Source organism: Cygnus atratus, chromosome 3 (assembly GCF_013377495.2).
Source record: "Cygnus atratus isolate AKBS03 ecotype Queensland, Australia chromosome 3, CAtr_DNAZoo_HiC_assembly, whole genome shotgun sequence".
NCBI classification, from domain to species: Eukaryota; Metazoa; Chordata; class Aves; order Anseriformes; family Anatidae; genus Cygnus; species Cygnus atratus.
The window spans coordinates 78,213,703-78,239,591 of record NC_066364.1 but is presented as its reverse complement, the minus strand read 5'-3'; the positions used below and the strand labels follow the sequence as shown (position 1 = coordinate 78,239,591).

The following is a 25,889-nucleotide window of genomic DNA, read 5'->3' as shown; positions in this document are numbered from 1 at the left end:
TTTCAGAAAAGTTTATGAAGAGGATTCATTTTGCTACCTTTGCAATCTCCAGGAGAAAGTACTTCACACTTAACACTTGGACCTATTTTTCTCTGATTTCAGTATGTCATCTTGAGTTAAAACACAAACGTGTCACGGCACACACAACACCAGCTGTTCCCGTTTCTTGAACACATTTCTAGCACACAACCCCATGCAAGGGAGCTGAGCTTTTATACTGCAATTTCCTTGTTTTAGAATAATGATCACACCCTTTAGTTTACCAAGGGTAATTAGGCCTGTCTTGAGCAAAGTGATGATGTTGGATGGTCTCAACCCAGATAAGAATCCCTGTCAAAATGGAAGCTAACATATCTGATTGCACATTAACTGGCTATGTTTTAACCTAGGCCTCTAGTAGCCCTCACCAAAGAGCCTAGGGTAAAGCATGTAACATTCCTCAAGTCTTCAAACTCAAAGCAAGTTATAGTTACTGACAAAGGCTTCTTGTTTTCAGAAAAAAAGTCCACCACATAAAAAAGATAAACAAGACAAAACAAAGGATTATTAATCTTCCTGAAAATAATAATGCTTGACAAGAAAAAAAAAGCTTGAAACAACACTCAACCTAATGTCACACTGACTTGCACTCCTCCTTCTGCACATTTCTATCTGGGTAATTATTCTTCATTTAAGATGTTCTCTCACATTCCCTGAAGTTTGCTTTAATAAGTTGCTGTTTAATAACATTAAGGCCAAGAAAAGCTAAATAATTTGTATTTTTATGGTGAGCTGTGAGCCACTCAATATGATTCATTATAGCACAGACTGTTTTAAGAGATGCTTCACATCAGCCTTGCGTTATTCCAGTGCTGAAAGCAATTCATGTACCCAACAAATAATTATGCAAAAGTACACTTTATATAGTACTTTACTGACTAGCACAATGCAGTTGGAATAAATACACAATACTTTGCAACCCTATACCCAGGAGCTTGTCATTTACAGCCCATCAGTACTGAACGACTTTTGACATAAGCACTGTTCTTTAGTAAATGTGCATAAATAATAGGTTCATTTCTCACAAAGATAGCCCAAACTTCAGAAGACTTTCAGGATTTTTCCTTTGCTATGACTCAAAATCAAATGGACGTTTCCAGATTTTTTTTTCCACATTATATATCCCAGGACTTCAGAATTTAAAACTAATATGCTGAACTGACTTTGTCAAGTTTTTAACCTCTTATCTAACATACTGATTTAGGATAAGCCAATGCAAGTTGCAATAAGGGAAATTCTGGCTAGATACTGGACCAAAAAAAGAGTTCACAGCAAGGGTGGTCAAACATAGGATGCCTAGTGAGGCAGCAAAATCTCCATCCTTGGAGGTATTCTAAACCTAGACAGATGGGGCCCTGAGCAACCTGATCTAACTTTGAAATTGTGGTCCTGCTTTGAGCAGGAGTTGGACAAGATGACTTCCTAAATTATTCTATAACATTTTAATGGGATGTAACAGACCAAGAAGCCACATCATATGCAGAAAACTCCTACAAGATGTTTTTAATTCAGAAAGAGCCACCATCTCCTGCAAGGAAAAGAACCTGCTGAACAGACAGTGAGTGGTGCACCTTGCTTCTTTGAAAGGCCGCATCAGCCAGGTTGTGACATGTTTCTACCAGTTCACTTTTGCTTCTAATTTGGAAGAATAAAAATAAAAAAAATACACTAGTACTTCATCAATGGACAGTTGCCAACTCCCTCAACAAATACAACTCACCATATGTCTTTCCCATCTCAGCTCAGTGCTATAACCATCAACACTCTCTACTCTTCCTCTTGCCAATTTGCTTTGCTGCCGTTTGCCAGATTTCTGCATTTTGCATTCATGGATACATTATGGCCCAGAGTAAGAAATGTCACAGAGCGACTCCCTTCCAGGGTACTGAAGTTCTCAGCAGGCAAGAGCTGGCTCTGAGGCTGTAGGTTCTGATCAAGTCAGGTTGCGAAGGACCTAAATGCAGTGATTTCCACTTTCTGAACCAAGGGCCCTATGCTCCACGTGACTATGCAACAGGTGGGCATCTCCACCATTGCTGTCAGGTCACATCCAAAAAAGCCTTTGTGCTTGGCAAGAGCACACAACTACAGTCTGAAGTAGGAGATTTAAACTGTTCCTGAAGGCTGTCAAAAATGCCTGACTAAGCATGCTTACTCATACATGCCAATCTAGCATTTATTCATCCCCATCTACAACAGGGGAACGAACTCCAGTTATGGCAAAGAGAGCATAAGAAACTGATCATTAGCCCCCTTGACACAAAAGTTGATCAATACACAAAACCAAAAACGAAAAAGGACCATTCAAAACATCATCCAAAAATGGAAAGAAAGAAAGGAAATTATTTATCTTTATTAAAGTTCTGAACTCACTTCCAATAATGAATGCCTGCTTTCCCTGAAGTCACTGTGTTATTCATGGCACTGGTGAGCAAAGAGCTCAGAGAAAGTTGCTTCTGAACCAGTACTCATTAAAGACATCTTTAAAGAATATTCCAAAGAGTTAAGTGCAACTCAAATGTTGCATCAGCAGTGTGAGAGAAAAAAAAAACTGAATATTCTTTTGTAAGCAAATCCGAAACCAAGAGAAAACTCAAATCAAAGCATGGGTTTTCAGACAGACTGCTCGAGACCTTTTCTTCCTCAATCTCAGGAATGCAAGTATAAGCAACTATTAAAACAAACTAAACAAGTCAAGAAACTATTTCCCATAACCTAATTTAAAATTTTAAACAAACCTCAAAAGGTTTTGGGATATGTCCTCTACAAGACATTCTGCTGACTTAAAAAAAAAGTCTGTATAAATTAGCACTCATGAGCAGCAATTTCTCATGAATGTTAATATAACTAAACTAAATCCAATAAACATGAAGAGAGGAAAAAATTGCAAGCAACATAGCTATTGCTTACCTGGAAGGAATTAAAGTTAGAATAAACAGGAATTTTGTTTTGTCCTGGTGACACAGAAGAAGTAACACTTTCAAAGTTCCATCACCAACATCCCTCTGACTGTCAGTAAAGTTTAGGCCCTGAAGCACTTCTACTGCTTTTGTAAATAAAGATGAGGTTATTTTGAAAAGGTTACCAAGAGTAGCAACTTTTCCATTTAAAAGAGCCGTGTGCTGTGCATTTAACTGTAGGTGTCCCAGAAGTCTTCAAGCTCCTTTCCCTGCTACCTCAATTCCACCGTCTGAGCCTAACACTTATCGCAGCAGTCTTTATTACGATTGGAAGTTCACTGAAGCAAGAAACATCTCTAAGGTTTATCTGGATGGCGCCTAGTACATGTTTTCAGACTGCAAGAAACACATTGCAATTACTGCATTACCAAACCACGGAAAAAAATTCCAACAGTTAATGGAAATAGCTTAAATTGATGATAGGTATTAACAATTGATGGATTCAAATACTTTCTGTAGGTGTCTCTCTACCTTAAAAAAAATATGAAGTACAAGATTTTCAAATCACTGCAATGTCTTCCTTCCTATGGAAGTTTACAAGTATTAGCACTTCAATATCTGTTCTTAGAAATTTTCAAGTGTCTGAACCCAGCTAATTAGCTGGCACAATTACAAGGAAAACAACTGGCAGCCAACTCAACACCACACTGGGAAGGTACAAGACCCTTTACATCACTGACAACATGCTGATATTTAAATACCTCTTTATTGTCCCTGGAAGATCCAAACTGAATGGAATTTGATAGGAGGATGCTAACGTGTCATCCACAGCCTTGCTTATTTCCTGTAGTTCTCTCAAAGAAACACAGCCAAGTAAAGCAGTCAGTTCACAGTCCTGTGACTGAATAATCCTATCTTGTTCCTCAATTTCTCTTCTTAGCTGTTGATCTTTTGCTTCCAATACAGCCAGTCTTGCTCGGAGGTCTTCAATTTCTTTCTGCATGGAACAGAAACCTCAGTTTACTATGAACAACATTAAGGACATTGGTGGGTCCCTAGAATAATATCTTAGAAGCATCATGAATTAAAGTTGTCCAATTTAGCACAATGCTAGAAGAGAATACAGCCTTTTGTTGACATGTAAAAATTCTTACATCTGTTGTGTTTAGAAACTAGCATTTCTACAGTCTGAAACTCCCCACCTGCATTTCAACACCGTATGTCAGGTTCCTCTGCCAAAATCAACTGCAACAGGCACCTTTTGCCTTTAAAATACACCAGTATTTCCTAAGTTAAAAACTGTGTTTAAAAAAAAAAAAAAAAAGAGCTCAGTTCAGCCATAATCACAGAATCTTGTGTCAGACTGACAGCTAAGGTGAACAACCACCTGTCCATCCTGCTGCAGGATATCCCTGCAATGGTTCCTCCAGGCTTCCCATTCAATATCTGGCACAGGACACACGTGGTGAACCACTATCTAGCCCTTTTTATTATTATTTACTTTTAATTGGAAACACAAAATCCCTCCTCCCAACTTAAATGACCAAAGCTTCACCTCAGTTCCACTAATCCTGCCAGAAGTTCAACCACCACATTTTATGATAGTGATGTTTCCTGCAAAATCACATTCTAATTTCTCCTTGGAAACCCAACAGATGGCTTGCACCCAAGAAATGAGCACTTCATGAAGGAATTTGGGTTGCTGAGTTAACAAAATTATTTAATATATCGTTTTTGGCTCATTTGTCCCAGAATTTGAAAAGGGAAATTAAAAAAATAAAATAAAAATCAAACTACTCGTGATCTAAGTTGCTGAATGTCATACTGGAGAATTTGATTCTATTCCTACATTTCATACAGTCTTTGTAAAACTTTGCAAGCCATTTAGCCTGTTATCTGCACACACAGTCACAGATTGAACGTTCACCATTTTCCATACAACCTAAAAGAGGGGTCTCTAAAGTACTATCTATAGACTCTCAACAGAAATCAAAACTCATAATTTCACACGACCTTATTCAGTCCAGTTAAAAAAAAAAAAAAGGAGAAAAAAATAAAAGGGAAAAAAGGACTTCTTTCAGGTAAGTAACTAGGCATTACAAAACTGACATTAAAAATTACCACGTAGCTTTTAATGATAATTCACTACTTGATTCTCTATCTGTAAAATAGCAATTGGAATCTCTCTTCAACCAAAGACAGTGGCACAGAAAAAATTAAGTGTTTTTGAATCACTCAGATGCCATGTTGATTAATGGTGTAAAAAGAGCCAATTCACCAATTAATAAATCTGCATCCAAAAGAGGGTTTGAGCGGTGTACAGTAAAAAGATTTTGGGGCTGAATATCAAGTAATGAAGATAAAATGGTATTTTGAATATCTCAACAAGTACTTCTTCAGCAACGTATGAGAGATCCAGAAAAAAACAGCATGCTTTTATAATTAAAGACTCAAGACTTTCATAAAACATACATACCATGTGCAGGTAACTGATTTTTGACTTTTTCTTTTTTTGTCTTAGAAACAGTCCCTTGTACATGAAAAGGTTGAAACGGCTCAAAAAAAAACCAAGTTACATTAGTGCCGTGCAGTACATACATCAATTATTTTCCACCTTTTTTGTATTATTTACATTTCGCTACTAGAAAAAAAAGGGTGGCCCATGTTTCAACCCACGGGCATTTGTCAAGGACAGAAAGGTCAGCAGGCCAAAAACATCAGTGTTGTTTCTTTGAGTCTCAAATCAGGCTTTTAGTGTGCACAAAGGACAATTCTGTCTCTGTATTACTAGATTGGGAATACTGCCAAAATCTTAATAAGCCCTACTTAATACAAAGACCTTCATATTCTTTGAAAATGTCGTAATTGCAATCACTGCAATAAGCAATCTACAGGGGAACAGAAAAGGAGATGAACAGAATTTGGTTTTACAAACACACTTTTAGTACTGAAATATTTTTACAGCTTAGATAGCGGAAGCATACAATCTGCATTCACAAAGAAAAAGCTATTCTTCTTGGGAACAGTTCACATTTACTCTTGAGACAATGGAAATTTTAGCCAGTAAACTGGAATTTTCTCTCTTTCGTTTCCAGAAATGCCACGGAGCCTTTAAAGTGTTCTTAGGGCCACCTCCAGAAATGGATAAAACGGACAAAGCCTCAGCATGGAGCAACAGATGATTTTTAGCTCACTAAACATAAGCTAGAGTTTTACTTTTTGCATTTGAGTTTAAAACTGGGATTTCTAACATGACTGCTAACCGCTACTAATTGTGAACATCAAACTTCACTTACGGGCTTCTGTTGTCCACAAAGTAGAGACTGCAGTAGAAACATTAATAGGCAAATTTGAATACCATCACAAGCTGTCTCAAAGCCCTGGATATAAATGCAGAACCAGCAGGACAGAGGGTAGAAAGAAAGGGAAAATAGGGCTAAGAAAAAAAAAAATAACAATTTCAGATATGTGAGACTTTAGGACAGATTAAAACCTTAATAGATGCTGGAAGCCACCAACCATTACAGGTCAGCCTCTTCCAGAACTTACAAATCGCAAACATTTTGATCAAAAATAGTGTGCCTGTAAAGGCTGTGGCTAATTTGTCCCCGGTGTCACTATATAGAAATAAAAATTCACCTGCAGTAAGCATAAAAGCATTACTTGGCATAAAGTCTTAAGTACAGCAGTCTTCATTTGAATAGTTTGACGCAGTTGGCTGGGTACCGAGATTACCGAAACTAGTTTTCTGGACACTGATAACATTAAACTAGACTATATCTGCTCCTACGTGTTGATGAAACAAATCCAAACAATGCAAAGGTGATGACTAGGATGGAAAAGTAAGTTATCTGAGTATGACTTTGCAATGGCCATCTAAGATGTTTTTCACCATTTCTTTCTTCTTATATATACGTATTTGTGTGTATACACACACATTATTAAACTATTAGATCATTAAAGGAAAAAAAGTATTAAAAATAATGAGATTTCAAGAAAAGAGCACAGAAATAAAGCTGTCACACTGCTGAGTGTTATCACCAAGATTTAAAAGGAGATGGAGCAAAGACTTGTACTAGACAGTAAATTGAGGTTTTTGAAAGGACAGAGAAAAACAGAGCTAAGCTATGCTTAAAATGCTTGCAGACTTAAAATTGGACGGAAGCCATATTAAAACATTCCATTTGCCAACACTACCACATTGTGGCATCACGTGTCAGTGTAAAGTTATGCTGGCAAATACCAACTGCTCCATGATGGCTGCTACATCCTAATGAAAGGTATCGATCATCTTCCAGGAACAAAAGCTGGTAAATCACATATTGATAATCAAATCTAACCAGAAATGGGTCAAAGATTGCTCCTGTCAAAATTCTTTGTTTTCAAATAAAAACTTCTGAAGATCAATGAAAAATAAAAATGGCAAATTAGAACATAAAGAGCACACTTAAAAAAAGATAATAAGGAAAGTTAAAGCATACACACAAGCCACTGAGCCTTCCAGCTCTGCTTTTCTTTAATGAGATTAACACCGCTCCTGCGGCTGCCATCTCCAATCATCACTTAGATTATCAACTGGACTACAGCCAAGGCTCTAATTGCTGCACAGAACAAAGTCACTATTACAATAAGTTTATTTAATTCTGTGCGACAGCTTACAAGCTTTTTCCCACACAGCACTGGTTCTTACAGACAACTTGGCAGTTTTGTTACCTGTAGCCATTTCTTTTCTTGAAAGAGCTGCTTTTGTTTTGTGGCCGAAACCTGTATCCTCTCCTTGTAAGTGGATCTCAAAAGTTTATGTTCGTTTTCATGCCAAAGCTGGATTTCTTCATTTCTAACCCTTTGCGGGAGGTAAAGACAAAAGCTAAGAATTAGTGTTCTCACTGGGTATTGACTGCTTCAAGATTAAAGAGGTAAGAATGCTGCATGTTACCTTCAGATTCATAACGCTCTGCCACCAGAATGATTACATCTTAAACATATACACAGTTAGTGAGCAAGACATTTCCCTTGGCATATCTTCCTTTATTATATCAAACATTTACACTGTTTTTACAACACGCAGAAGAAGGAAAAAGGAAAACTTGTATAGCTTCAGGCTTCCCCCAGCTACTTCATTTTTCAGAAATTTATCATTCACCGCCTTGAAATAGACAAAACTAAGGCATGTAATTTCTATCAATACAGAGAGAAATCTCTTTCAGACAGAAGTTTAGAAACTTGCCAAAGCCATTTTTTTGCAGCTTCTGTCAGCTTTTGGAACCCATGCTAGAGATCATCTGGAGCGTTTGCTCCACAATGCCAAATTTTATTTCTCTCCAGCACAGCGAGCTCTTTCAAAATCGCAGTCAGTGGGATTCCTCACAGTGGTCGGTACAACCCTCAGCTGTAAATCTTTGCATGATTGGACCCCAAGATAATCAGCGCGTTACATTAAGTGTCAAGTTTATAATCAGCCTCTCAAAATGCACCTGCAAACAATGCAAACCTATTTTGTCATGTATTTTTCTGCGTAAAGGCATGCACACTTGTAAGGCCAATTGCACTTCCATGTCCATCTCCAGAGACAAGTACGTACATTTCCACATAAAGGGTACAGATGCATTTTAGTAGCTTGTTTAAAATAAATAAATAAAACTTTGTCTCAAATGAAGGACATTTTTGAAGCACGATTTCCCACTGTAATCTTACAAAACAAACACATTAATGTCACACAAAAAACATGCATCACAGGTGGTGTAAGCGTGATTAATCACACAATTACAATCTCCATGCACAGCTGTTTAACAATGTAGAACATAAGATTCATGTCTCTTCTGCAGGATCATCAGAATACATGCTTTACTCCCTGTCTGTGGGCCAAAATGTACTAAAAAAGGCAAAAAAAATAGTTTTAAAATAAATGGCATTATTACTTAAACAAAATTCATGTAATGATTGTGTATCTTCATTTCTGCAACAACACAGTAAATCAAGCACCCATGTGTGAGGTGCTAGGACATCTGTGTATCTGTGCCTGCCATTATAGATTACTGGGGCTTCAACCAACCACATTTTCCCAGATTCTCCAAAGCAATTTTAAAGATTAAAGAGGTAAGAATGATACATGTTACCTTCAGATTCATAACACTCCACCACCAGAATGATTACATCTTAAGCAGATACACAGTTAGAGTTTTTTCTTTTTAAAAAAAAAAAAAAAAGCTGCATTTTTCTGAAAACTGCATGCAACAGAAATTTCTAAGCAGCTGATCAAAATCTAGGAAATATTCTACAACAAACAAACATTATTCTGAGAACCCCTTGGAAATCACATATACATCTGCCTGCTTGGTACTGAGGAAACAGAAACAAAATCTCCCTGATCTCACTGAACGTGTGTTACCACACGAACATGGTACTGTTCCTAACCTAAACATAACCAGACTTGGCTCCTACCATATGCCCACAATATCCCATGCCAATGCTGAGTGCATTTACCTAAAAATTCATCTCATAATTTAATCATGTAAAACAAAATCAGGGCGTGAACGTCAGTCTCATATGTTAAACAAATAACTTGCCATACACACTTCATTTAAAAAGTTCTTCATTTGCAAGAAGATGAGACTGGCTTGATTACAGTAAAACTGCAATGCTCTGGTCTTCTGGGGCTAGTCTGACCCATCTGTTTCATTTTTGAGTTGAAAAAGGACACTTTGGACACCATTGTTTTGTTCTGATTCAAAAGGAAAGATTGAAGTCTACGAATTTGCATTGAAGAAGTGGTCTAGCTGTACTATATAAAAATACTGTTGAACAAAAAAAATTAAACTATTACAACCCCCTACTGAAGACAAAGGGTAAGCTCGCTCCCATCAACAAAGGAGCCAGACTGCAGACAAGTGGTGTGAAAGGCTATATGAATCAAGCAAGAAAAATAAAAGGTACACAACAACAACAGTCAAACTCAAGCTCAAAGAAAAGAGCGTGTACAAGACAGAAAAGTGAGGAGTAAGAGGATATTCATCTGACCCTGAAGAATGGCACTGCTCTCGCACCTGTGCAAAGAGAAGAGTTACAGGTAAAATCATCAGGAGAGCAGGAAAACTTTCATAAACGTATACATTATTTGTAATATATATTTATATATAAATATAATACATATATTTTATATAAAAATAACCAGACTACATATTTCAAGGAAGCTTTAGTGAATCAATTCCTGTGACACTGAAAATATCACCAGCTCTAAAGCCAAAAACATTACAAACTAATGCATAGAGAGAGCACATTTTAATGATAAAATACACTAATCTTTAAGGAATGGTAAAACAGCTTCTTAGAGCCTCAGAAGGTAGGAGAAAATAGGGAATGAAGTTAGTTTTAAACATGTCTCATTACTAACTTTTATAAGTATAGGCTAAAAATATGCGTAAAATCCAATAGATAATTTCTCAATAAACCCTATTACTTGTACTGATTTTATCTAATTTTCGTGTATATCAAAAAATACACCAAAATTTATTTTCTGGCACACTGCAACCTTTATATATACAAGCTGCCAGAATACAAAAGGTTTTTCTTCTTTCATTTGTGCTACAGTATTTGAGAATAGCTTCCAACACCTATGAATAATCCTCTTACTTTTAACAACAGTAACCAGTAGCATAGCTGAAGAAAGACCCAGGAATAGATGCAACTTTTTCTTCCTAAACTAACTATCTCCCTTGGGTCATCCAAGGCATCTCATATTCCACCGGTCTTTGAAGTTGTTCTCCCTTCAAGAGAAGACTGAGAAGTTATTTTTGCGACTTTGTACAGTGCAGAGCACATTACTGCCACCTAACAAGTGATGCATAAAAGGAAGCTCCTAAAGATCTATGCATCTCAAAGAAGAATCTGTTTTTACTTTATATTTAAATGTCCTTTCATTGAGTGAAAAGGAGCGTCAGAATTAACTCCATGGGGAACCTTTGCTCAAGCTGCCTTGCTGTCATACACCTAAGCTGCTGGGTCAGGATTCAATCCCATTCTTACTCAACATCAATCAGGAAAGTTCCATTTGATTCACCATTTCATCATAATCAATCTTTTTAAGGGCAATTCTGAAAGAACTGTGGGAAAAAAGGGAGGGGGCAAGTTTTCATATATGTGCTCCATATTGATATGCTAGAAGGTCCTTAAAAACCTGTATTAAAATTCTTCACAAACTGTATTCCATACTTTAAGAAAAACAGAAGTGTCATTTCGCATAGTAAGGAGGCATCAAACTTACCGATCTGCAGCCCAGCGCAACATTGCTTGAACTTGGGTAACAAACCTATCCAAAAAATTGCTAATTGAAGGATGTCTTGAAGGGAGCTGGAATTTTAAAGATTTTTTTTCTTTCTCCAGTTCTTCTAGTTTCCGTCTAAATTTATCAGCTAGACATTAAATTACAAAAAAAAAAAAAAAAAAGTTATTGAACAGAGAAAAAAAGGTTCTGTTTTAACTGAAGAAGAATAAAGGTTGGTCAACAAGAACTAAAATCCAGATCACAAATGGTCCTTTACCTTTGGATAAAATACTTCAGTCTGCTTTGCTCTGGGACAAATTGCTGAGACTACAACGGACAATATCAGATAACCAAGATGCTCAGCAACTTTATTCTATGACAAGGATAAAATTGCAGGCTTTCCAGCACTTTCACAGAGATTTAATCTAGTAAGGCTCAAAGTTATCAACCATGCTCTTTTCCCAGAGTAACAGCTCTGAACTGAGTTTTCTGAAAACTTCCACTTTTCACTGCTCCAGTTTTAAAACAATCTTAAATAGAGTGCTCTGACACTCCTGTAGCTCTATAGACTAAGAGCAAACACTTCTCTATTTAATTTAGTCTTTACTTTGTCTTCTTCCTCTGTGTAGAAACCGAAGAAACATGGTTCCAAATACAGATAGTTATTTCTGGTATGTTTATCCTCTATTCCTATGGTGCACACATACTAGGCAAAAAAAAATCACACACAGAACAGATAATAAGCCTGGCTGGTCCAAGGCAGAACACCTTTGATGATACATTAGTCAAATCAGAGAGTTTTGAGTTACTCCACAAATGGAAAACCTTTACAATCCAGTACTTTCCTTGTGACCTTGCTGTCTGCAATCTTGTGTGATTAGCATTCCTTCCCTTCGAGCATTTTCAGTACATGTTACTATCAGAATAACATCCATCTGTGCATGCATTTTACCACTTATTTTCTTTCTTTATCCTCAAAGGGGTTTTAAGAAGAGAGGTGGTTTACATTTGCTGTTTTAGTGAAATGATCCATTTTTACAATAATCTATCATTAGTATTGATCTCCCTTCTGCTTCTGTGGTGATGGGGTGGAAATAAAGACACAGACTGTACTAATGAGGCTAGATCTCCCTAGGCCTGCAGACTGTTCCAAGTAGTTAAACTCATGCTATTATTATTATTAAGGTAAAAATGCTGCAAGAAGGCTCTAGATGAAATTGCAAGCACAAAAGTTACTGCAGGGTCCAGGCCTTGCCCCAACAACCTTTCTGTACATGTGTGTATACTTGGTATACTTGTCCTGCAGAGGAGAAAACCCTCTTCAGCACTGGAGGTAAACCAGGTCTGCAATGTACTTCTCAGGGGCCACAACTGAACACATTCCTCCCGTCCCTATCTCCACAGGGAAACCACACAACATAAACCACCAAAATATAGCAGGCTTAAGTACCGTGAAAAGATGAATGAGATTTTTTAATCTTTTTTTAAAGTACTTTAGAGAGCAAATAAAATAGCTGTATTGTCCATCTTCCTTGCAATATTTCATATAAAGTTGATCAGGAACTAGAATTTGAAGCTTGACTCTTTCCAAGGATCAAAACCCTGTGCATCAAAAATAAAGCTCACCCACACAGAAACTTTGCAAGAAGTCCTACCCAGGCACACTCCCCTACCATGCACAAGTTTGTACAGGGAAAAAGCCACCAAAGGAAGATAGACAATGAGTTAAGTCTTCGTCCTCAGAAAAAGTCAGTCAAGTCTTTGGCAACACGGGGCCATTCCCAGGACTTTACAGGGTAGAGATGGCAGCCTGGGATGGAACAACTCAGCTAAGGCCAGACTCACTGGGAAAATCTGAGACCAGCTACAGTTATCCACAACCACTCTAAGAAAACAGTTACGTATCTGGCAATAACGATACTTCCAGACATTTCACATCAGTATGGATATCAATATAGCCATAGATCTGACATGCTCCAAGTTGTTGGTTTTTTTCCCCGTTTAATAGCAGTGTGTTAGACTGTGCAAACACCTCCCAGTACTCTCAGCCATAGGTGCAAAGGGCAGCAAAGGCCGCAATCAATCATTAAATCTCTTGCAGTTTTTAAATGCATGGTAGATGAGCACCCTCAAAAATGATGATGAACCACCGTGGTTCCTACTGCACCTATTGCTCCCTTGAGACCGGAGCTCTCCTGTGAGCACCTCATCACAGCGGTGGGCAGGTACAGCCAGTCCAAACATGGGCTCAGGGACCACTAAGAGCAAACACACAGCAGTCCTCCTTTCCTCTGTCTGCCATTTCATCTGACAGTTAATTCTGATGCTGAACAGCAACAAAGCTCAGGGCAGCAACTTGAGGGCTAGCTGAAGTTTCAGTGAGGACAGACCAGAGCTGCCAGCAGAACTGCAGTGCTGCAGTAACTCGCACGCAGACTGTAAAACACAAACACCGCTGGGGCTATCAGCAGAGCCATCTCACATGCTCAGGATCCTATTAATACTGCAGTGGACAGAAACAGCAATTCTACCAAGGTCCTCATCTGTTTTCCTTCACTGTACCCCGAATTGAGAAGAAGGGACAGCCAGGCAGGACACTGCTGAATGCGTCTCTTTCAGGTTTGCTCCGGTCAGTTCAGGATTAAAGAAGCCCAATCCAAACACTCAGACAGCTGTAGCTTGAACTAAAAACATAACAGGCTTACAAACCCTGATGAAGACTATACATAGATTACCCAAAAGAATCTCTCCAAGTCAGAAAAGCATCAGTGGTACCCATGCTTGATGGGATCAAAGTTTGGCACTTTGGCAAAGTGTTCCAAGCCCCATCACTACAGCATGGAGTACATCAAATTTCTCCCTTTCTCCTCACCCACCCTTGCTGTTTGCTTTTTCAAATAGGATTTATGGGAGGAGAAAAGTGAACATGAAACATGTTCACTATAGAAAGCTATAGTTATAGAAAAAGATCTAAACAAGGCCTAAAGGGCGGAAAGGAGGTGTACATGTGTTCTGACATAGCAATGCTGGTTTAGATAGCTCGTTAGGCACTACCCCAACCATATTATGCAAACCAGAAATTAGGACAACTAACTGGAAATAGTCCTGAGCCTTGTGGAAATGCCTTGAGTTAGCTTTCTCTCCCTAGGGCACACCATCACAGCAGATGAGGCAGCCAAGCAACTGACAGCAGACAACAGTAGGCAATGGTTATTATTGGCAGGAGAGAGAAGTTTTGGACAAGCATGTATTAGCAGCCTCTTACAGTTTTTTTGTTTGTTTTGTTTTAAAAAAAGAGCAGTAAGGAAACACCCAAGTTATTGACAAATCAAGCCAGGATCTCTCTCACAGAGCAGCATTATACAGATTTATTGGTTTCAGGTCAGAAGCAATATATTATCTGGAGCTGTTCTGTGTGTGTAATATTGAAATAAAGGCCAGGTGACCTTGGATGACAAGGAGCAGGCAGGACCATTCCTTCTTGGGACACCTCTGAAACTCCCATTCATCAGCAACTCGACAGGATGAGGACACAGATGAGAATCCCAAGCCCATATTTTGACCAGAAAAATGTATCAGCATTTGCATCTCATGTGGAATTTCAAACACTAACATCAAAAATATCACTATTACAATCAGAAAAAGTAAGAACTGAATTTGGTCAGTGGTCACTGACCATCAAAACAAGCAGAAACACCTACTTTTACTCAAATCATTCACTGTTAGGCTTCCTTCGTTCCCTGAACAGGGTTTATGGCAACCCTCTACAGCTATTCAAAGAGTTTGGGCACATGGCAGAACACACTTTCCCTTCCCAGCAGGTATGGCAGCAGCATTTACTGTTGTAAAGCTTCCCAGGCATTCATCCATAACAGGGCATTGCCAAATGGCAGGCTTCAAGGAAGACGTAAAGACTCAAGTGCAGAAATAAACTACAAAAAAATGGCCTGGGGAGAAGAAACAACTAACTTGCATTTGGGATGGCAGGGCAGGAAAAGACAGAATCATTCTGAGAGATGCATGTGACAGGACTCAGAGGTACTACTACTGTGACTGAAAGATGGGGAATTAACAACACAGGTTTATATTTGCACTGTGCTCTCCAAAACCCAGCTGCTGAAGGAGGAGGCAGATTGGTGTTCTCCTCTGTATCCAGGGCAAGCAGCTGGAAAATTTGCACTGAAAAGGGAGCAAATGTATAAAACCCATCCTATGATACTTCAGTTTGTTCTTTGACATGATTATGCTAACACAATGTTTTTGTGTCCAGTCGTTTCATCCTTCCCAGCCCTAGAAACTGGCTATTTTTGGAAGGAAAACAGATGAGGGACCCCACATGACACTTCATTCTCTCATTAATTCTTGGCTGCATCCTGCTTTATATATTCCTGTCTACACAGAATTCAATTAGCTTCTACTATGAGACATTTCTAGATCATTTGTTCCACTGGTATTTTGTAAGTATTGTTGCTGGACATATCTGCTTGTCACCTTTCAGATTAAAAGATTGGTTATCCTATCATCATTAGGGATTACGTCCCAAGAAACTCCACCACCACTGAGCTGAATAGTGCAGCACTCAGCTTCTGGTCTCCTCTCCTAGAAAGGAGCCCCCTTGGTTTGACCTGGCTGATGTCTTTAGTGCATGGAGAAACCAAGGCACCTCAGTGCCAGCTGCTGAGCAGGGAGCCATGCAAATAAGGTTTATCTCAGTCCAGCATTCCATGCTGTAACTCAGAATAGAACTAGATGAAGCAGAAGTAATGGAAATGATCAGAATTCTAGCAAAGATGACACATGAAAGAGTTCAAAGAGATGGATTTTATAATCTAGCAAAGATAAAGACTGAGGGGAGCAACTTTCAGTATGCCAGGAAGCTGCAAAGAAAGAGTTAATAAAATGCTTTTCACCCCTACTCAGAACTTGAGTCCTCAGTAACAAACCTGAGTTGCAACAAAGGAGAACAGGAAAAAGAGACAGTAAAGCACTAAAACTAGCTGCTTGGGGGAGCCAGGAAATCTCTATCAGTGTTAGTTTTCAGGTCAAACATCTCTCAGGAGTAGCTCTGGCATAGTTTTTAAAGCTGAGGCCAGCAAAATCAAATGCATGCTCCTGAGACCCCTTTCCACCATACTCTCTAGGATTTTCTAGCCAGGAAGCAGACACAGAAAACCATTGCTATTCATAAGCCATTAGGCTCAAGAACACCACTTTCTTTTACCCTCATTTTAGATTTTTAAGCATGTTATTTAAACGCAGAAAAGACCTTCACAGAATTCCAGAGCTCACTGATGAACTGAGACATTTAAAGAAACCACATGAACTCAAACATACATATCACAAACTTAATACTTTGTTCCTCTATTCCCATACTTGACACTAAGTCATCTAACACAGTTTACATGTAAAAAGCAATTCCCTCGTTTGAGGAAGTAGCATGATAGACATTTGTTCTAAAATGAAGGAACTTTAAGGTATTCAATACAGACTGCTTTCCAGGCAAGCAAATGGAATAAAGCATAATTCCCTTTACCAGCCTTTTATTTCACTGTATTCTGTTACCAGCTTGCTAACTTGGAGCAGTCCTATGGACATGTTAGACAAATTCCCTACTTCTGTGCAAAAGTCAACCTTTAAATTGCCTCCATCCCCACTGTTACTGCCTGGTGCACTCCAAACATCCCACTCTACTTGAAGCCAGCCCAGGGTGCAGGCCTGGAAGAGGCTGACTAACTGCTGTTCTCAACCGAACAGACAGCAGCCCGAGAAATGCACGGTCTCCAAGGATCATGCTTTGTAACAGCTTTGAGCAAAGGAAGCGATTTCCATAATTTTTAATTGACCATATGAGAACATCTGGCTACCTACATACTTTTTACATATTCTAATGTGGTTTTGTATTATTATTATTCCCATGAAGCGCAGTTTCACTTTATCAGAACTATTTATCATCATTTAAAAAACATTTAAGAAGATCATCACAGTAAGGGTAGAACTTCATTTACTACTGATGCATATATTTACAGTTATTTATGTCTGCTCTTTGCTGATAGGTGGTAAGATGATCAATCGTGTTATTCTACGAGCTGCTGGAGGACATTAAGAAAGCGTCTCTTCAGCTAGTTCAACTAGAGAAGACCATTTGATCCTGCCCCACAGTTATGTAAACAACCACCTTCTTTCCCTCACTTCCCTCAAAAATCTGAGGGACTTAAAACAGGATTTGTGCAGAGTTTACGTGTGAAAAACACACAGTACAGTCCTGAAGTCTTTTTCTTAGCTGCTAGATATACTTCCACAGCCAGGCAGCCTTCCCACCATTCACTTTCTTAAACATTTAAAAGCTTCCTAGATGACTTAAGAATTTTTGTATACTCAGCATCAGAAATATTTTATAACCTATTTTGTACAAGCAGAAGAACTCCCAAGATGCGCCCAGCATCCTGTGCCCAGCTGCACACAGGAGCAGACTAAGAAGCAAGGCACAAAGCGTCCCCTTACCTCGGTACTGCTTCCTGAGCCTACAGTGCTCGTCACATGAAAGCCTTCCTGAGCAAGACACTACTCCTCGACCACTGCTTTGAGGGAGGGGAAAGTCATGAGTGGATCAACATTTATCCACTAGAAACTTCTCTTTTCTGTGGTCATGTATGCTTTTGGTCTCCAAAATACCCTATGACAGACAATTTCAAAATGTAGTTATGAATTCTATAAACACACACCCCAGCTGATAATTTTAAAAAGTCTGATGATCTTATTAGGTGGTGCTTTTTTTCCCTTTACTGTGAATATAAGATAACATTCCACCTCTGCTTTCCCCATACATCAATAATTGAGGCATTTTTATTTTTGAATTGCATCATTCATTTTTCTGGACAGACACTTACATTAGCTAAAGCAATCCTACAAAGGCTAGGAAGTGAGGAGTCTAATTGGATCTTGAATGTGACTAAAATGCAGCTAGATAAACAGACTATTAAGCAAGGTGTCTGTAGCCCAATTACAAGCACTGGTCCCCTGCAAAATTACTTGCAGGAGAACATGCAGACCAATTAATGTCCAGATATAATGTGCAAAGACATATCCTGTGATCAGAAATGAAGGCATTACAAGCAACTGGAGTCTGCATATGCTCTTCCTTTAAGGATAAATTAACCATTTAACAGTGTTAAGCAGATGCATGGTAGAAAATACTAGATTCCTTCCAAGTCCTAGCTCACTCGATATGTGTAAAAGGGAGCCTTAGACTACATGCAGAGAGTTGTTGAACTGCTGCCCCTCACCGTGTGCTGTCTGGTCATTGGTGGAGAGCATGACCCTTTCTACCTTTCATTCACCCCTACATAAGGAAACCAGCAAGACAGCACTAGTGCAGAGGCAAACCCCACACCCAAGCCAGGCAGGCTCCAAACAGGCCCAGGGCTGGGGACAGCCACTGGAAGAGCCTGCTGGGATGACAGGAGCAGCGGCTGCACCCCAGAGCTCTGCCTACCCTACTGACTATGCCACTAACAGGGGCCAAGCAAAACAGTTTGGCACTGAGGACTCAACACCCGCAGTTTGGGGGCCTTAATTCAGGCTGGGCTCAGTGTAGTCCCATGGACTGAAGGCCAGTCAGTAGCTGGACTCCCTGGAGCACATCTTTGTTTCGCCTGAAAGAAAAGCATTGATGCGTTCTGCGACTGCTCTACAATGCAAAGCAAAGCACAGGATCTATGGGACAACTGGGAGATTTCCTTCAGAGGCTCACACACCAAATCTTAACTAAAACACTATTTGGGCCAGGATCTTTGGAATACTTCTAGTAGTCAGTGGAAAAAGTAGCTCCTGGAAAGGACAGTGAGCAGATGCTAAGCTCTCCAGACGAGGCCATAACCCCTGGGTACCACAGCCAAATGTTTCTGTTCATAAAAGGATAGAGCACAATGCAGGTGAGAATATCCTGCTTACCCACCACTTAATTTTTCCATTAAAAAAAAAAAAAAAAGGCAACTTTGTGGAACTGAGCACACCGGGCATGCTCCTGAAGTATCAGCACGGCCTTGAGGGGCAGATGAGCAAACCAAACTCCTGGCTGCTGAACAGCCTTTGGAGTCTGAAGCAGCCATGACAAAGCTCACCCCAAAGCAGGAGGGTCAAAATCTGTTCAAAATGCTACATTCCACTATTCTTTATTCTGTGTGTATTTCTCAGTTATTTGGCACTCATACTATGTGTGACAAACCGTTCTAATTCCCACTTCACCCTACTGATACGCTAGATGGATGTTTGCCATTGACTTTGGTGCTATTTAAAGTTAAAAGCCCAGTAACCTGAAGAGTGTAAGAGAGCCACCCTCCTGAACTCCCAGCCAGACTCGAGGCACCAGAGTGGCCAAAACACACAGCAAGGACCTGAAGTCACACTTGGTGCTCCTAGCTTCCCCTGCTGCATGCTACATTACCTGCCCACAATTTCTCCACTCTCACCTTTCCTAGCAAGAGGAGACTGGCATGCATAACGCAGGAGAGGGGAAAGGGAAGGAAACCTGGTATTCCAAGCAGTCCCTAGAATAAAAGCAATGGAGAACAGTGTCTGAAGAACTTCTTACGTGTGCTTCTAAAGCAGACTGTCTCCCAGTGTTTTTCCCCCCTTGGTCCCTAGGTCCTTAGTTACAACCCAAGGAAATTGCTGTGTCCTTAAAAGATACAGAACATTTCAGAATTTAATATAGCGAATGTCAGTGCTGCAGCAGGATTGGGAGTCTGAAAGCTTTAAAAATACAAGAACAGACACATTTCAGCTGTTATACTTCTTATGGAAAGAAGCTTGACACATTGGCAGAAATTGATTTTCCCTCTCTAATTCATATTGGATTTGAGAATGTTCGTTTAGGCTTTGAACAAAAAGTGCAATTCTTAAAAATTTCACCAATGCTTCCTCAAAACATACCATCAAATTTCCTTTCCATTGGGTTTTCCGCCTCCAGTCTACACTTGAACATTGAAAAGTCTATGCTGTGTGTGAAAATTCTTTCCAGAAGGGCACCAGTGAAAGCATAGCGTAGACTCAGCCTAAGTTTTGTCCAGTGCCCTTATTTCGTATAATATCCCCAGCAGAAGCATCGGCGACAAATTCCGGCTCAAATCTATAACATGTTCTCCATATCCTAGCAATACGAGTTAAACAGAGAGGTGATTTATGGGCACAGTCCATAGGACTTGGTGGGGTTTGTGAGGGTGTGGGTAAAGTTACTATCAACGTCAGCTGGAAGGTCAGCAAAAAGCCCCAAAACCAGAAAGGTTCCTCCGGCTGCCTCTGGGAAAGGAAGGGGGTGAGCATCCCACAGAAACATAGGAAAAGCAACATTTTTCTAATGCTGGCCAAGTAACCTAAAAGGTTAACCACCCAAATCAGTATTCTGACATTTTCTCACTTGTTATCACCTGACAGCGATGTAGGCTGACCTGTCCTTACAGCTGTTATTTCTAGGCTGAGTTTAAGGCACATCATGACGATCTGGATAAACTCACATCTCTTCTAACATGACTATCCTGCAAGTGAAGTAGTTATTATTTGCCACTATCATCTCACAGAAAAGCCTCCAATGTAGGCCAAAACCCAATCATACAAGGCTCAGACAACAACAGGAAAAAAAAATCCTACTCCAATAAACCTACAATCAACAAAACAAACAATAATCAAAAGACAAATGGAGAAGACAAAGCAGAAGACAGCCTGTATGGATGAAAACAGTGCACAATATTTTCATCATACCAGTAGCTAAATCTCCACTGCCCGTAATAGGAAACTTCTGAAAAACATTATATTTTGATAGTTGTTTTTAACAGCAATAATTTTAATAGTGAGAATTTAATAAGTATTTTGCATTGCAGCATAAACTAGCCACTTCCATAATTTGCTAAATGCTGGAGTAATTACATTTTTTAAAGTGCCTGACATGCCTAACAGTTACTGAAATAATAGACAATTTTCTGCATATGACAAGCCCTTACTCATCTTTGTAATTGCACTAAAATAATGGTACAATTCCACGCAGTGTCTATCCCAGACAGTCATTATCTTTGGATTTGCTGCATTTGTAAATTCCTTCAAACACAATGAGGGTTTCAATGCATCGACATTTTTTGGAGACATCATTTCTGTTTTAATCAATTCACCGTACAAAATAAACAATGCCCTGTTGACTGTTTGCTTTTGATATTCTTTTATAAGCATCAATTTCCAGTGGAACCACTGAGATGTCTGCATTTCCAATATGACTTTACAGTAAAAATAATATACGATAACATTGAAAGATACATTAAAGGGAAAAACAAGCTGATTGCTGGTGCACTTTATTTGGTATCAACATTATTTTGTAAGCAGTGCTGACAGTACTGTCACTACATATGAAATTGTACAGAAATAAAGAAAAACATGTACGGCTGATTCCAGGATGAATCTGCATTAAAAAAATGGAAAAAAATGTAAGGAGGTAAGGCTATACAGCACAATGGCATAGATCCCTATTCTGAATTAAATTTTGCTCTGAAAAAGAGCCCTCAAAACCAGGATGCTAGCAGAAATGAATACAAAACTCCTTGGCTTACAATACAGCCATAAGAATACTCCTTCTTTTATTAGAGTTGGTAGAGGAGGAACTTCGGTAACGGTTTCCCAGCAGCACTGTTCGCATACATGAATGACTGTCAGCTATATTTTAATCTGAACAGAGGATTCAATCTTGTTCCACTATATCCCTTTCCTCACTCCAAGAATGTCCAAGCCAATACCTGTCTTTCTTAACTGCCACTGAATAAATACAACTGATCAATTAGAAGATAGGCCAGCCAATTAACAAAGAAGCAATGCAGTACTTTACAAAGAATTGCATTATATTACGTGACACTTGTCATTTCATCATTTCAACGAAGTGAGTTCTAAATACTCTACAAAAAATAAAGAAAGTTTGATGGACTACACCTTGGCTTTTATAACAACGATTTTATGACTAGAGACAGCCAGATTACATTGAGATTTTTTGTACCAAGCTCTATTTAGGCACACATTGTGGATCTAAAGTTCTTTGTTCCAGCTGTCAGACAAAGAAAAGGATCCTTCATTATTGTCTCACCTGAACATACTGAGAACACCATCCTGAAATACAGTCTGAATGTTTGAAAGGTTTGTGGTTTTTTTGTTGTTGTTTGGTTGGTTGGTTGGTTTGGTTTTGTGACAGAAGTACAAAACTAGTATAGATAATAAAAGGAGTTTTCCGCAAGGTTTATTTTCATATTCTTAAAAACCTGTTTTACCTGTGCTGTAAAAATGCACACCAAAGCATTACAAGCGTGAGGCTAAGAACACCAGTGAGTAGGCACTGAGTTGCTTTACGTTGAAGTTTGAAAGAAAATAGCACAGATTTTAAGATGTGGTGGATATTAAATTGTGCAATTGTAACATCTAAAAAACTGGTTTGCAGTTTTGCAAAGTTACCAGCTACAGGTCAGCATCACCAAAACACAGTTAGACATTATCCTCTTTCTATGGTGAGGCACGCTGATGAAAAGGTATCAAATATTCCATCTTATAGAATGGATATTACATACAGTTAACTATAATGAGAATATAAATGTGTGCACACAACCTCAAACTGATTGCTCTGAAAACTGCAGAGGGAAACTCTGCAAGGAAACTTGAAGCTTTGCTCTAGAAACAAAAAGAGAGAGTAGATAAAGGAAGTCTTTGTGGTAACTGAGCTGAAAAAAAGTGCATTCATTATAGATGAGTACTTGGATGACAGAACTTTGCTTTTAGTTAAACAAAATCTTTCTTTTTCCTCCCTCACTCCATGCATTCCCCTTCATGAGTTCTCCACAATAATGGTCAATGCTTTATCATATTCCAGGTCTCAGTTTTAAAAGTCTATACAATCTCAAATACATGCATCTAATTTCCTGTTTCAATGTTCCTTCTTTATCCCTGATGCCCTTCAAGGCTTAAAACTTCACCTAGAATTAAACCGATACACTTTCTGATACACTCTGCATCAGCAGATGCAAAACCAAAAACTGTTTACAAACTATTAAAGACGCTAGTGTAATTCAGTCTAGCTACATTTCCAACTTCCAACATCCATCACCATTCTAGCACCCAGAACCCAGGAACTGCACTGTTTTACATCATCCAGAAAAGGTCATATCCAAAAAAAGAAAACAGTAGAAGAAAAGAGTTTACAACATTTGACATCTGTTCTCAGACTATTTTGTCTGCCATAAATCAGAATCAATTCACATATTTTTAAATGTTTTCAGATTCAATTAATTTCCACCAGCTGAAGGAACCTGAATTTAGTGACAAAGGATATCATTTAAACACAGAATAGTTGCTGACAACAGCTGGTGACTTACTTCCTTGCCTGTCCTTTCGAACTTTGTTTCACAACCCAATTCCCTCTTCTCTGGGACACCCCTATCCTAGTTTCTGCCTCCTCTATTTCTCTGCCCCTTCACCCTCTTCTCTTCCCACACCCTCCGTCTCAGCTAACATCCATTTCTTCAGTCTCCTTTCTTTCCCAACAGTGATTTGGTTCCTCCTAAACTTCTGCCTGACATAGAAATTCACTGCCTGATTTACAAAGAGGCCTCCATTAAACCTCCTCCTTTCCCCAACCACACTCTTGACTTTATCAAAGGTTGGAATAAAGTTAAATTTTAGTAGGACACAGTGATAGGAAAACAGAGGAAAAAAAGGCTTTTTAGCTATCTGATCTTCACGTGCAGTTTATTGGCTTGCATATACTGAGCTCTTGACTCTTTCCTAAATACCATCTTCAACATCACTTTCTCAAGATTGTTTTTGGTACTAATGCATGTATGGGGTGAGCACAAACTAACTGAAGTCATTTCGGGCAGTGAAACACAACTGTAGTTTGATCACACAACTGTAAAAGGGTAAAAATAGTAGAATGTTAAATGTAAATGCTGTAACCCCTCTTTTTCCTGAAGGCTATATTTCAAGCACGCTTTGTCCAAGTTTTAAGTCATTAAAGTTGTCCAAATTTTAAGACATTAAATCACAGAATCACAGAATCGTCTAGGTTGGAAGAGACCTCCAAGATCACCTAGTCCAACCTCTGTCCTAACACTAACAAGACCTCCACTAAACCATATCACTAAGGACTACATCTAAACATCTTTTAAAGACGTCCAGGGATGGCGACTCAACCACTTCCCTGGGCAGCCTATTCCAGTGCCTAACAACCCTTTCAGTAAACAAGTTCTTCCTAACATCCAACCTAAACCTCCCCTGGCGCAACTTTAGCCCATTCCCCCTCGTCCTGCCACCAGGCACGTGGGAGAATAGACCAACCCCCACCTCGCTACAGCCTCCTTTAAGGTACCTGTAGAGAGCGATGAGATCTCCCCTGAGCCTCCTCTTCTCCAGGCTAAACAACCCCAAAATATTATCTGACATTCCCATAAGGGCACTAAATTCTGTAAAAATATAGTACTTTTGAGGGTTTCAAAGCAGTGTGAAAAGTAAACATCTCTACTAAAACACGTTCTCAAACTGAGCTGTAACACAGGCACATCTCACTGCAACATCTTATGGAAGACAAGCAGATGTAACACACTTCCTTGAATGGTAGCTGTGTGTTCTGCATGTCGGGAACAAAGCTTTGAAAAACTGGGATTTCCACCACAACACAGTCATTTAAAAATGATCCAGTCTGTATGTTAGGGCAACAGGGTGCAAATCAGAGCTGGCAATTCTCTGTTTTCCTATCCTCATCCATCCATCAGATTTTTGTAGTATTTCTTGTGAAGTTAGCAGCAGCTTAAAGAGTATGATAGAAAGAAAAAAGTTAAAGAGTTGTTTGATTTCCCCATAGGAACCTCACAAAGCAATCTATCAGCCTGCTTTGCACTGGAAAGGCTGAAGTGAACAAAGGAAAACATTACCATACAAAACCTCTCCCACATGCGTGTGTTTTCCTTTTTGCTGCTTCCCATAAGGCTCTCAAAAACACTGAATGCTAACCAAAATATTACAGGATCCTGCAAATCTCCTGCATACCTTTAAACAAAATTAAAGAATAGTTACAGGCTTATATGCATAATCAAGAAACACCATCTAGAAACTCTTTGCCCAGAGTTTCCTTTTATGCATCTACATGTATCTGCATTTTCAGGGGGAAAAAAAGAAGAAAAAAAAAGAAAAACTCGTAGGGATATACACCACAGTTTCATGGGAAGGGTTCTGCCCGTGGCTGTTAGGCAACTTGAGGTCGCGCTGTATTCTCTAATGAGCACCAATTCCCCAGTGCTGCTACACGATCTCAAACAACCCCATTTCTTTCAGTTTCTAGGTCCTCTCTCTGTAAAAATGTAGACTGTAACAATTGCTCCACGGGGGCATCATTAGGCTTAATTAACACCTGTGTGAGATCTTCAGATAGAAGGATTATTATAATTACACAATATTAAGTGCTTCTTGCATAAGAAACCCTGTATTATCCCTTTCATAACTTGACCTTTTTGTAAAACTTAGTGCCTTTCTTGTTCTTTTACAGGACTCTCTTCCCTATAAAGGACTGTCTTACCTCTTCATCTTGTAATTTCACAAGTAGGTAAAGCACAGCCTCTCCTATTTGAAAAGAAGGGAGGCTGGAGTCCTTTTTTTTTTTTTTAAAACAACAAAAACCA

General features: G+C 39.1%; 1 protein-coding gene across 2 annotated transcripts in view; it reads right to left on the bottom strand.

Annotated features, from left to right (window-relative positions):
• DISC1 (DISC1 scaffold protein) overlaps positions 1 to 25,889 on the bottom strand; it is a 202,365-nt gene that overhangs the window by 130,209 nt on the left and 46,267 nt on the right. For both annotated transcript variants that reach the window (XM_035562617.2, XM_050709968.1), the window contains exons 4-6: positions 11,200 to 11,347; positions 7,653 to 7,782; positions 3,701 to 3,936 (exon numbers count right to left, since the gene is read on the bottom strand). In XM_035562617.2, coding sequence (XP_035418510.1) covers positions 3,701 to 3,936; positions 7,653 to 7,782; positions 11,200 to 11,347 — 514 coding nt within the window. The remainder of the gene's footprint in view (positions 1 to 3,700; positions 3,937 to 7,652; positions 7,783 to 11,199; positions 11,348 to 25,889) is intronic.